Here is a 13395-nt window from a genome sequence, read left to right as displayed (position 1 = left end):
TTGCAGCAACCTTGTCAGGGTGATGTTTCTCCATAAAGCTTTCCATCTTACCCCACATAGCAAAAATCTCTTTAATTTCTGAAGAAGGCACCTTCTTCCATCTCTCTTCCTCCTCCTCTGCAGCAAGATTCTGAGCTGCAATCTGTTGTTGTTCCTGCTGAAGCTCTTGCAGCTCCTCAGTGGTGAGCTCTTCTTTGTGGTCTTCCACCAACTCTTCCACATCCTCCAAACTCACATCCAACCCCATGGAACTCCCCAGTGCCACAATTGATTTAACAACAGATATAGGCTCATCAGGGTCAGTCCCAAACCCTTCAAAATCCCTCTTGTCGACACAATCTGGCCACAATTTTCTCCAAGCAGAGTTCAAAGTCCTGGTAGTCACTCCCTCCCAAGCCATACCTATAAGGGTTATGCAATGGAGGATACTGAAGTGTTCTTTCCAAAATTCCCTTAGGGTCAAGTGAGTGTCTGCGGTCACAGTCAAGCACCTGTGAAACATTGCTTTGGTGTATTTCTCACCTTCTTTACCACAGGCTTGGCACTAGGAGCTTTCTTTGGAGCCATGGTAGCTTATTTAGTACTTGCAAGCACTTAAATGAGTGGAATATTATGAAATATTTCGTAGGAGCACGTGAGGGGACCTTCGCTCACTGGTAAACAATGCCAGACTGGCTAGGTAGGGAGGCCGCCCCGGCTCACACCATGTGTACGCGTCCCGGACGAACTACTATTTGCGAGTCAACCTATGATTAGCGAGCCCATGTTTATATGAAAATATCCCTATGATTTCCGAAATCTATGATTCACGAGAACTACGAAAAGCGAGGGACCTCTGTACTGGTAATCATATTTACCTTATTTTATGGTACCTATAGTGTCAAATATTGCCAAGCAGATATGGTGGCCCAACAACAGCTGAAGCAGCAATTTTTGTTTATATCGATAGTCACTGACAAAAACGCATCAGTATGCACTCTGGGAGCCTCTCTGTAGAGTTGCACACACAGCAGCAACTCATCGACCAGCAACTGTTTAACCAGTTCAAATTGAGAGATCATCGGGGCGTTCAGGTGAGCACTAGGCCTATCCTATGTTTTGACCTAGCCAAAAATCAAAAGTAACCTTATTTTCTGCTTGTAAAATTACTATATGTTTCAGTGGAGTAAATATTACTTGGTATTAGGCATTCTTCACTTTTTTTTCTGATTATTACCTTCTAAATTGGGATGCGTCTAATGCATTGGAGCATCTTATAACCCACGAAATATGGTAATTTCAAATTTCCTGGGACACCACACCAACCTGCCACTACTGTTTGGTGGCGCTACTTGCTGCATAAGTCATTCTAGTTTCTTTTTCTCCATTTATTGTTATAACCTACTCACTTTTAGCCCTAGCCATGGTTCCAATGAATAAAAGAAATGCTTCTTGTTGTGTAAAGCACATACAGTAGAACTTCAAATATTGAACTTTCTTCAGTCCAGAAGCCTGATCGAGTGCCTTTACCAAATGGATTTATTCCCATCAGGAATAATGTAAATTAGATTAGTCCATTTCAGACCCTCAAAAATACGCTTATAAAAGCACTTACAAAAATACACTTACATAATTGGTTGTGTTGGGAGCAGTTCGATTTTTGAGGTTCCACTGTACACCGTACGTTGTCCATAAAAGATAAGGTGACTGTGAAGCCACTGTCAATTGCCATGAGCTCAGCTCACTCAGATAAGCTGTGACCGGTAAATTTGGGCCTACATATGAAGAAATAGGTCTGTGTGGTAAGAGTGCACTATATAAAAAAATCATGCAGCATGCAGTGCATAATGAGAAAAACTGCAACTGTGTTGTTGGTATAAAACCGATTTTGTAGTGTAGTATTTTCGTACGAGTTTTTATAATTGTATTTTTTTTTTTGGTCTCATTTGATAGAATGGAAGATATGTGTGTGGCCCAGTGAAATCGCCAAGTCAACTGTTTCATCTACAAAATAAAGTGATCGGAAATTGTTAATTTGGCCAATTTAACACAAAGTTCAAAATATTCCAATTTTAAAATAGGCTCCAGAATAAACAATGTAGGTATTCCTGGAACTAAACTAACATTTCCTCTGTTCATTAGTTACATTTTGAGGCTTTACAAATAAATTCCATTTTTATTTTTTATTCACAATGAATTTTTATTCACACCAAAAAATAGAAGATTTACTGTTATGCAATACTGTAATAATTGTATAAATATCATCACCATATTTGTGAATGTATATTAGACCCACCAGCTGACGTGTATTAGATGTGTGAGGTCGTTTGTTTACTCGAATATCGGCAAAAATTTAACATTTCCGCTACTTTGAGCTCAGTTTGAAGCCAATTTCCAGTGCTAAAACCAATCAAAATCATCTCTATTTCTGTTATATGTCTTCCATTCTATCAAATGAGACCAAGAAATCGCAAATACAACTATAAAAACATACGAAAAAACACTGCAAAGTCGCTGTTTTAATCGAAAAATCATGATTTCAGTTTTTTTCTCTCATTATACACAGTGTGCTGCAGGATCTGTTTTATGTGGTGCACACATACCACATAGATGTATTCTCTCATATCTAGGCCCAAATGTACCACTCACAGTTTATCAGAGTGAGCTGAGCTCATGACGTAGATCTACGGTTTGGACCCTGAACGTAAAGCCGTAGATCTACGGGACGGACCCTGAAAGGGTTAAAGAGCATATTTTTGTGAAGGTAATAATAAAAAAAAAATTCTGATCAGTACTTACCGAGATACAGTGCCAAGAAGTTTGTCAAAAATGATGTGGTGGCGGCAACATCGACGAATTCCACATACGCGCATTACATTATTTTGTGGTGTTTACATTTTTTTCTTTTCTTTTCCAATTTTTTTCTATTCCTACTAACATTTGGGGCCTGAGAGACCAATACTGTATACAATGTATTTATATAAACTCACTGTATTGAACACAATAACCGCACTAAAGTTATTATCATATTATTGTTTACCGCTGTTGTTTATTACAATAAACATGCACAAATCTTGTATAATACTAATGTTCTATCATATATTTACATATTTACAATCACTGGACATGGTTTTAGAACTGCTGGAGCTTGTGGAACTCCTTGAAACAAGGCACCATGCACAGAGGCACCTTACATCCCTCACACATAAACCGAGTGTCTTTGCGTCTTTGTTGCCGTCGTTTTGTTTGTGCACAGACGATGCATCTCTTCTGAGCAAATTTCTTCTGAGTTGAAGGAAGTTGTATTATGAAATGATCACCTTCCCTCCTCAAACGCTTGGGTATATCCTGAGTAATTTGAGGACTTTGTTGTATAGCAGGTGTTCTTACCTGGTACTTCATTATGAGTTGTCTGACAACAGACAAACAAAATTCACCATACGGTGGTCTGTTGCCAGTCTTTATTTGGTACATATTATATGCATTGAGCATTGAAATGTCCATGAGATGGAAGAAAAGTTTCATGTACCACTTGTAACTCTTACGAACACAGTCAACAAAACCAATCTGCATGTCACATTTGTCAACCAAGCGCATGTTTTGTGTATCATCAATCACTGTCACTGGTTTTCGAATACGTTCATTAGTCACTCGATCAACTTTGCCACTGTCTTGCATTTCATTACGGTGAATGGTTGTCAACAATGTGACATCTCGTTTGTTATGCCACCGTAATGCCATGATGTCATTGGCAGTAAACACCTGCACGTCATCACCACGAGCACCTGCGTTGAGCCTGGGCATATGTTTACGATTAGAACGCACTGTGCCACACACATCTGTCTTGTTCACTCGCAAGAAATCACTGAGTAATGGGCTTGTGTACCAGTTATCGGTATATAATGTATGCCCCTTACCAAGATAAGGTGCCATCATGTTTCTCACTACGTCACCTGAGATACCCAATAACATCTTGGTATCTTTCAATGTTTTACTACCCGTGTATACAACAATATCCAACACCAGGCCACTGTCACAGTCACAGAGTACAAACAGTTTTATACCAAAGCGTTTCCTCTTGCTCAGTATATACTGCTTGAATGACAGTCTACCTTTGAACAAAATCAAAGACTCGTCAATTACAAGATTCTTGAATGGATAAAAGTATATGCTGAACTTTTGTTTGAGATACATGAAAACATTTCTAATCTTGTATAACCTGTCACTTCTGTCAGGTCTGGTTTTGTCAGAGAAGTGCAACATACGTAAGAGTAAGATAAACCTGTTTACTGGTATGATTTCACTGAAGACCGGGGTAGAAATTAGCCGATCTGTGGACCAATATGCTTTTATATTATGCTTATAGACAGGCATAAGCATTATTGTTGCAAAAAGCAAATACATTTCTGCAACAGTCGTCTCTTTCCACATGTGTAGTCTTGACTGTGGTGATAAGATCGTATTTGCCATGGTGTACTCAAATTATTCATTACTTTCCCTGACAGTAGTTTCCATCAATGGCTGGTCAAAGAATAATTCAAAGAATTCCAGTTCATTGGCCGTGGTTCCAAGGGGACAAGTAGGTAGAATTCCACTTTGATTGTCATCAAAGTGGTGAGGCTTGGGAACAAAATTGGGATTTTGCTGCCAATCCCACATACGGTTTGCTGGTGGATACTGGACATCATAGGCTGGTTGTGCGGGTGGTTGTGGTTGTGGTGGGCTGGTGGCTGACGCTCCGCTTTGTCCTTGAACTGACGAGTCAGCAGCGTGGGTCCCAGTGTGGGCTGGTGAGTCACGCATGGCGGTGCCACTACCATCACCACTAACACCATCCACTGATGCCTGTGGTCTATCCATGCCAAGTGTAGCCACATCATCCTCACTATCACTACCTAAAACTGGTGTAGGGCCACGGGATGTACTCCGGGATGTACTCCATCCCCCGGGCACAGCATAGGGTACACTACCCGAGCGCATGCAGCGGCGAACATACCGACGCTTCACTGGTGAATATGATTCCTCACTATCACTACTCGAATGATCGTCGAGTGCAATAAAATCACAATCCACGTCACTATCATCATCATTACTGAAGTCAGAGGCCTGGCCAGGCGAAAATATTAGTTTTCTCTTGCGTTGAGGAACAACCGACCGTGAGTCACGAGTGCCCACACCAGAGATAGAAGGTTGAGGATCGTCAGGGTTTTCTGCACTATTATCGATATCCTGGTCATTCTTTTCGGTCACTAACTGATCAAAGCCGTATAATTCGTCTTTATTTCCACTTCCCTCAGTGTCAGAACTATCAGATAGGAAGAGGAGAGTCCCAATTTTCCGGGGAGTGAGAGCTGACTTGCGACGAGGCATGGTGAACAAGGGTAACTGAGCCGGCGTTCCCACAATGCTATGCGGGCGCCTAGATTTTTTGTTTATGGCGCACACCCACCATGCAGACCCGTTCTCTCGCATGTAGGCCTATGAGCGTTTTCGCACTAAATTTGACGGCACTAGAATTTTGGCGTAGATCTACGGTTTGGACACTCAACGTGAAGCCGTAGATCTACGGGACGGACCCTGAAAGAGTTAAGTGTAAGTTTATTAGCAGTCATCCAGGTAGATAGTGTCGAGTGAGGCAAGATAGGGTGGGAGATGACGTAAGTCGTGTCGTCAGCAAAGAGAATAGGTTTAAAGTGTCGTGATACATTAGGAAGATCATTGATGTATAAGAGGAAGAGCAGGAGACCAAGGACACCTCGTTGTGGTACTCCAGTATCCAGTGGTTTTATTGTTTGTAAGTTAGTAAGGTAGAATTTGAAATGTGTAAGTGCATGGCCTCTTATGCCATAATGATCAAGTTTGTGGAGTAGGATGCTGTGGTCTACTGTATCAAAAGCTTTCCTTAGGTTGATAAAGAGTCCTAATGGTTATTAATTTTTTCAAGTGCTGTGTAAAGCAGGTCTAGCATTTTTACAGTTGTGTTATTTGTGCTTTTGCTTCTCCTGAAGCCAAATTGGCAGGGGTTGAGGATGCTTTGTGCTCTTGTAAAGGAATATAATCTTTTGTGCACAGGTTTTTAGAAAGGCACCGATTGTTATGGGAGTGATGAGTTAGTGTTCCAAGACAGACTGAAACATTGTCACAAGTTTCATTCTCCTATGTGCAGGTTATTTGTGTATTGTTCCAGATACAGTATTGTGCCTTTCATATCCTTTATAGTGAAAACTCATTGCTAATGTTAACTCAGTGTTCCTGGAGAGCTGCAACAGAATGCACAAGCACACTGGCAGAATTAAATCTCTAATATTCCATGTGCACAACCCAAGATGAATTAAATCTGTGCAAATTAATGGACTCTAAATATAAAACAACTCGGCAAAAGAATTTAAAAGTTATTTGTGTACCAGTAGCTTCAGAAATAGTGCCAAGAAACACCTGAACTGGATGAAAATTTTTATACAACTTTCATAAATGTTTATTATGTTGAACATTTTTTTATTTGCTGTTTATTATATTGCAAATTCTTCATTTAAATTAATAATTACTTTATTTTTTTATTATTTTTTTTTTTTTTTTTTTTTTTTTTTTTTTTTTTTTAAAACCGGCCGATTCCCACCAAGGCCGGGGGGCCCGAAAAAGAAAAACTTTCACCATCATTCACTCCATCACTGTCTTGCCAGAAGGGTGCTTTACACTACAGTTTTTAAACTGCAACATTAACACCCCTCCTTCAGAGTGCAGGCACTGTACTTCCCATCTCCAGGACTCAAGTCCGGCCTGCCGGTTTCCCTGAATCCCTTCATAAATGTTACTTTGCTCACACTCCAACAGCACGTCAAGTATTAAAAACCATTTGTCTCCATTCACTCCTATCAAACACGCTCACGCATGCCTGCTGGAAGTCCAAGCCCCTCGCACACAAAACCTCCTTTACCCCCTCCCTCCAACCCTTCCTAGGCCGACCCCTACCCCGCCTTCCTTCCACTACAGACTGATACACTCTTGAAGTCATTCTGTTTCGCTCCATTCTCTCTACATGTCCGAACCACCTCAACAACCCTTCCTCAGCCCTCTGGACAACAGTTTTGGTAATCCCGCACCTCCTCCTAACTTCCAAACTACCAATTTACAGAAATGTATACACAAAATTATCACTTATTTCCATTCCACTGAATAGTTTTATCTACATACCTATACATGTATTAGTACTTATTAAGTAATTTTTAAATACTCTTTTGTATGCCAGAAATGCTCTGCATAACTAGGGTTTTTTAAAAATTGCATATAAATGTGTAATCCAAAAACTGTAATACCTTGTATTCCTTTGCAACTAACAGTGATTGATATAGGAGCTTATAGTAATAAAGATGTTAGTTTCCAGTGGCTGTAGTACCTACTGCTTCCTCTGGCAACCCATTCCATTCCATTGTTTTATCACTGTTTGTGAAGAAAAACCTTTCTTGTATTCTGTTGGCACTTCTTGTTTCTCATTTGATAGTAATTGTCATTTGTTGTGCCTGTTAACCCCTAAACGACCCAAATATATATATACGTTCTCTCGCCCAGTGCCCTGAATATTTTGAAAAGTAAAAAAAAAATTTTTTTTTTTCATTGAAATAAAGAGAAAAATTTTCTGAGCTTTATAGGATTAAAATAAAAAAATTAGGGTCTGTACTTACTGAGATATGAGGCTGCAAAGTTGGCACTTAATGCTCACCTGACGGCAACATCGAGTCCTACCGCTTGCAGAAGTGTTGCCGATGTACCATTTTTTCTCATTTTTATATTTTATATAATTTTTATGTTCTGATAATTATAATTTATTGTAGTTCTTGTCATTTCATAGCTAATCTTTGTTCTGACATTAATACAGTGGACCCTTAACCAGCGATGGCATCGATTAACGATAAATCTAACTAGCGATACATTTAAACGCAAAAATTTTGCCTCAACTAGTGCTTAAAAACCCGACCAGCGCTATTCGTTCCGTACCATACGCGTCCACTTTGGCCTGAGCGCGCCTCACTTGTCCCTTGGGTGTCAGTGTTTACAAGCCAGCCAGCCACTGCGGTCGCTTCCAAACATACAACAACTGGAACATTTCATATTATCACAGCCATTGTAGTGATTGTACCTGCAAAATAAATCACCATGGGCCCCAAGAAAGCTTCTAGTGCCAACCCTACAGCAAAAAGGGTGAGAATTACTATGGAGATGAAGAAAGAGATCATTGCTAAGTATGAAAGTGGAGTGCGTGTCTCTGAGCTGGTCAGGTTGTATAATAAACCCCAATCAACCATCGCTACTATTGTGGGTAAGAAAACGGCAATCAAGGAAGCTGTTCTTGCCAAAGGTGCAGCTGCTGCTGCACCACAGTCAGCTGTTGTTGTTGCTGCACCACCATCAGCTGTATTACTCGAAGATGTGGAGAGAGTGTTGTTGGTGTGGCTTAACGTGAAACAATTACCGAGAAACGATTAACCCTGGATGGTTAGCCACCCAGGATAACCCAAGAAAGTCAGTGCATCATCGAGGACTGTCTAACTTATTTCCATTGTGGTCCTTAATCTTGTCCCCCAGGATGCGACCCACAACAGTTGACTAACACCCAGGTGAACAGGAAAAAATGCCTGGAACTAGTGCTCATATTGGTGAGGTTAGTGGGGAGGATGTGGAAGAGTTGGTGGAGGAGGACAATGAAGAACAAACCACTGATGAGCTGCTAGATCATCTTCAACAGTAAGAGGCCACACCTGAGGAAACTGCTTCTGAGGAGGGGAGAGAGAAATTGAAGAAGTTATCTACTTCAAAGATTAAGGAAATGTGTGCAAAGTGGCTTAAAGTGCAAACCTTTTTTGATGAAAATCACCCTCACACAGCTATTGCAAGCTGTGCTGGTGACTATTACACTGACAATGTTGTGAAACACTTTAGGATAAAGGAACGAGAGGTACAGGCCTCTATGGACAGATATGTTGTGCGACAGAAGTCCAGTGACTCTGAAGCTGGTCCTAGTGGCATTAAAAGAACAAGGGAAGTAACCCCAGAAAAAGACTTGCTGCCTCAAGTGCTAATGGAAGGGGATTCCCCTTCTAAACACTAACAAGATCAACGGTCTCCCCTCCTCCCATCCCATCAATCATCACCAGATCTTCAATAAAGGTAAGTGTCATGTAACTGTGCATGTCTTCTTCAGTTTGTGTGTATTAAAATTAATATTTCATGTGGTAAAAATTTTTTTTTTCAATACTTTGGGGTGTCTTGCACGGATTAATTTGATTTCCATTATTTCTTATGGGGAAAATTAACTTGACTAACGATTATTTTGATTAATGATGAGCTCTCAGGTACGGATTAATATCGCTGGTTGAGGGTCCACTGTATTAGGTACTGAAATTGTACTCAGATTGTCACAAACACATAGACAGGTGGACATTTACACCTGCCTTGGTCATTTACTATTGTCTAGGTATATATACAGAGTATTTATAGGTCCCAGCAATATTTTGGATACATGGGAGTATAGAAGAAGGAGGAGGAGGAAGAAGGAAGAAGTTCCCTTGAAGCAATGTGTAAGACAAGTGTCAGTGACAAGCATCCGGGAGGGCAGTGATGAGATAAGGGATGACATTTGATGGGCACCAGCGAGGGTGCAGAGGTAAGGGGTGACATTTGATGAGCTCATATCTCTGTGTCTGATTATCCATCTCTGCTTGTCTCTCTCTGTCTCAGAGAGAGCCACTGTGAAACAACAGGTATTCTTATACATTATATCTACAAGTACAGTATAGCACTTTGGATTTTTTAGGTTATCCTAGGTAATTTACACTATGTATAATTGTATTTGTGTGTACCTGTGAGACAGATAAAAAGAGATAGAGACAGATAGACATAGATAGACAGACTGTAAACTTGGGGTTAACATAGTTTTCTTCCTAAAAGGTGAGTGTTAATATGACATTACATCAATGAATCCTTGGTGTTTGCCGCACTGTTTGCTCTAGCTGGCTCTCAGTTTAACTGGCACTTCCACAAGGTACTGAGTGGTCACAGATTTTTTTTAATATGGTGCACACTTAGTGTTACGACCCATTCTATGCTGACCAGGCATCTCAGGCCAATAGTGCCAAATTTGGAGGCAGGAAAAATAAAATGTATACATACTTTTGGGGCGCTAGTGGTAAGAACATGTATATACGTTTGGACCGTTTATGGGTTAATGATGTGTTGAGTGAGTCTTCCCTGTCAATTCTTTCTTGTACTTTTATGATTTTGAATGTGATGCATGTTTATTCATCATTTTTATATAAGTTATATTTTCAGGCAATGCACCGAACAAGCCCACTGAGACTGAGGAATAGGATTTCCCCAGATACTGAAATCACTCCAGGTCTTGACTTGAGTACTGCTGTAACTTGTAAAGGTAAGTTCTGGTAGAATTTTAACTCTTCATTCATAATGTGTAATTATTTTAGTTTTAACAAAAAAAGGCACAATACCATGACTGGAACGATACACAAATAACCCACACATAGAAGAGAGGAGCTTGTGACGACGTTTTGGTCTGACTTGGACCATTTACAAAGTCACACTAACGAGAAGTAGAGCAGGACGGGTTGTAAGAATCAGCTTCGTTTCCTACATGACTGTCTTGCTGAACAAGTTCTGCCCCCCCCCCTTCCTTCTCCCATTTCCTGAAACCCAACCCACTGGGCACTCCCTTTCCTGATCATGCCCGTCTCCTACTTCAACAGTTCATTCTTTCTACCAAGTCTCAGGTTGAAGATGCCTTCTTTACTTTCCGTCAGTGTCAACGTGCTCTCTTTGCAGCTCTACCACAAGATCTCTGTAACCTTCTCTCTACCATTGCCTTTGACACTGCTTGCCTGAATACACAAATTCATTCTTCTGAACTACAGAATAAACTTCAGCGTTTCATCTCAGCTAGCCCTTGGTCTAAATTCTCCCTCACTGACTGTGTTACTAACTTGTCTTCTGTCTCACTCTCTTAATATGAGCTTGAACTTCTTGGTTATGGCCTTTCTTTTGCCACTTTGCCTACCCCTCGCACTGGTATTGCCCTGATTAGCTCTTTTGATTCTTTTCATCAGTCTCGCTCCCGTAATCTTCCTGACTTGTCCACTTTTCGTGGTGCTCTCCTTCCTGCTCTTGATAGTCTGTTTTCTAAGAACCACCACCTTCTGCGCTGTTACCAACTTGCCCTTTCTTCTCTTAAATCTAACACTAACATTGTCATACTATCTTCTGACAAAGGTAATTCGGTAGTTATCCGTGATCGCGAGGATTACCTCTGTAAAGCTGATGTCTGGCTCTCTGACTCACGTACCTACACTCCTCTCGTTTCCAACCCTCTTGATTGCATCAAGAGAACTTTCAACAGGAAACTAAGGACTCTCTCCGACCTCTGTCCTCCTGACTTTGACCTTGTTCAACGGTTTCGTGTCATCTGTCCCTCTCTTCCCTATTTCTATGGCCTTCCCAAAACTCATAAACCTGATTTTCCTCTATGTCCTATCATATCCTCCAGAGGTTCTGTCTCTTATTCTCTTGCTTCTTGGCTGGCCAAAACCGTCACTCCCTTTCTTGGTACTTTTTCTCCTGCCCACCTCCATCACTCTCAAGACTTCATTGAATGGGTTCGCTCTCTCCCGACCTGTAAGATGCTTAGTCTTGACGTTAAGTCCCTCTTCACCAATGTCCCTCTTGATGATGTCCTTGATTTTCTTAGAGAGAAGGCCCATGAAGGGTTTCTTCATCTCCCTACACCTATTGATGTCTTTCTTGATCTTACCTACCTCTGTGTGGACTCTAATTCCTTTTCCTTCCAAGGGAAATATTATTCTCAAACCTACGGTGTTGCTATGGGCTCTCTTCTCTCTCCTGTCCTTGCTAATCTTTACATGGAATACTTCGAGACTGTTGTTCCTACCATTGATGTGCGCCCTTCACTCTGGCTCTGCTATGTGGATGACATCTTCTCTCTGTGGCCTCATGACTCCAGTCTCTTCCAACCTTTCCTTGAAGCTCTTAATAATCTTGCCCCTTCCAGCAAGTTTAAAGCTGAATGATAATCTATTTCCTTGCTTCCTTTCCTTGATGTCCATGTCCACCGCTCAGATACAGGTTTTTCCTTTTCCGTTTACCGCAAACCTGTGCACAGTGGCATGTACATTCACTGCTTTTCCTGTCGTGCTTCCGCTGTCAAGAAAAGTGTTTTTATCTCCCTCTTTCTCCGTGCCCTCCGCATCTGTGATCCTCGGTTCCTTCCAGCAGAAATTTCCACTCTTCATAATTTGTTTTCCCATCTTGGCTACCCTTCCCATTTCATAGACTCTGCCCTCTCACGTGCTAAACGTAATTTCTTCTTTCCCAAACTCTCTACTCCTGGGAACTCTTTTGTCCTCTGCCTTCCCTACATTTCCAGTCTTTCTAATCTCAATAATTCTCTCCGTCCCTTAGACATCAAGCTTACTTTCCTCCAGACTAACACTCTTTGCACTAATCTCGTTCATACCTCTCCTCCCTCTACAGATGTTCCTGGTGTCTACTCAATTTCTTGCTCCTCCTGTCCTCTTCAATACTTTGGAGAAACTGGCCGATCTCTTTCTGACAGACTTAGGGAGCACAAAAATAGTGTTAGGCTTGCCGACACTAACAATGCTCTTTTCTGTCACGTCAGAGATCACAGCCATCCTATTGACTGGTCTTCTGCTAAAACTGTCTTCCCTACTTCCAACTTTAACAGTCGCCATTTGGTTGAATCCTCCCTAATGCACAACTTTCTTGTATGAATCTTAGTCCTGGCTTCGTCTCTGTAGATGCCTTCCTCTCCCACTACATTGTAAAATGCTCCAAACTTCAGAACACCCGTGACTTAACCTGATTCCTCCTGTTTTCTTCTTCTTCCTCTTCCCCTTTCCTCTTTCCTTTTCTCTTCTGGGTTGTCTTTCTTTCTTCTGTCTTGTGTTTCTGTTCCTTCATTATTTATTTCATTATTTCCCCTCCCCCCACCTCTGTGTTCTTGCTCTCCCTCTGTGGGCACCTAGCTCCCTTGCAGTGCTCCCCTTTCTTTGTATTTGACTGGCTCCTCCTCCTTACTTCCCCATTACTACTTCCTTCCATCTCTACTGCTGCTGCTGCTGCCGCTGCCGCTGCTGCTGCTGCTGCTGCTGCTGCTTTCTTCCTATATATACCCGTCCTGCTCTACTTCTTGTTAGTGTGACTTTGTAAATGGTCCAAGTTGGACCGAAAAATCGTCGTAAGCTCCTCTCTTCTATGTGCGGCTTATTTGTGTATTATTTTAGTTTTCTTAGGTACAGTGGTACCCCGAGTTTCGAACTGCTCCCAACTCGACCAATTATGTAAGTGTATTTTTGGGGGTCTGAAACGGACTAA

General features: G+C 41.3%; 1 protein-coding gene across 2 annotated transcripts in view; it reads left to right on the top strand.

Moving 5' to 3' along the window:
• Positions 1–13395, top strand: part of LOC128697034 (glucocorticoid-induced transcript 1 protein) — a 638463-nt gene that overhangs the window by 50299 nt on the left and 574769 nt on the right. For both annotated transcript variants that reach the window (XM_070088837.1, XM_070088846.1), the window contains exon 2: positions 10303–10402. In XM_070088837.1, the coding sequence (XP_069944938.1) occupies positions 10303–10402 (100 nt within the window). The remainder of the gene's footprint in view (positions 1–10302; positions 10403–13395) is intronic.

Source organism: Cherax quadricarinatus, chromosome 2 (genome assembly GCF_038502225.1).
Source record: "Cherax quadricarinatus isolate ZL_2023a chromosome 2, ASM3850222v1, whole genome shotgun sequence".
In the NCBI taxonomy this organism is placed as follows: domain Eukaryota; kingdom Metazoa; phylum Arthropoda; class Malacostraca; order Decapoda; family Parastacidae; genus Cherax; species Cherax quadricarinatus.
Note: the sequence above shows the minus strand (reverse complement) of the source record. Positions and strands in the feature narration are given on the sequence as shown.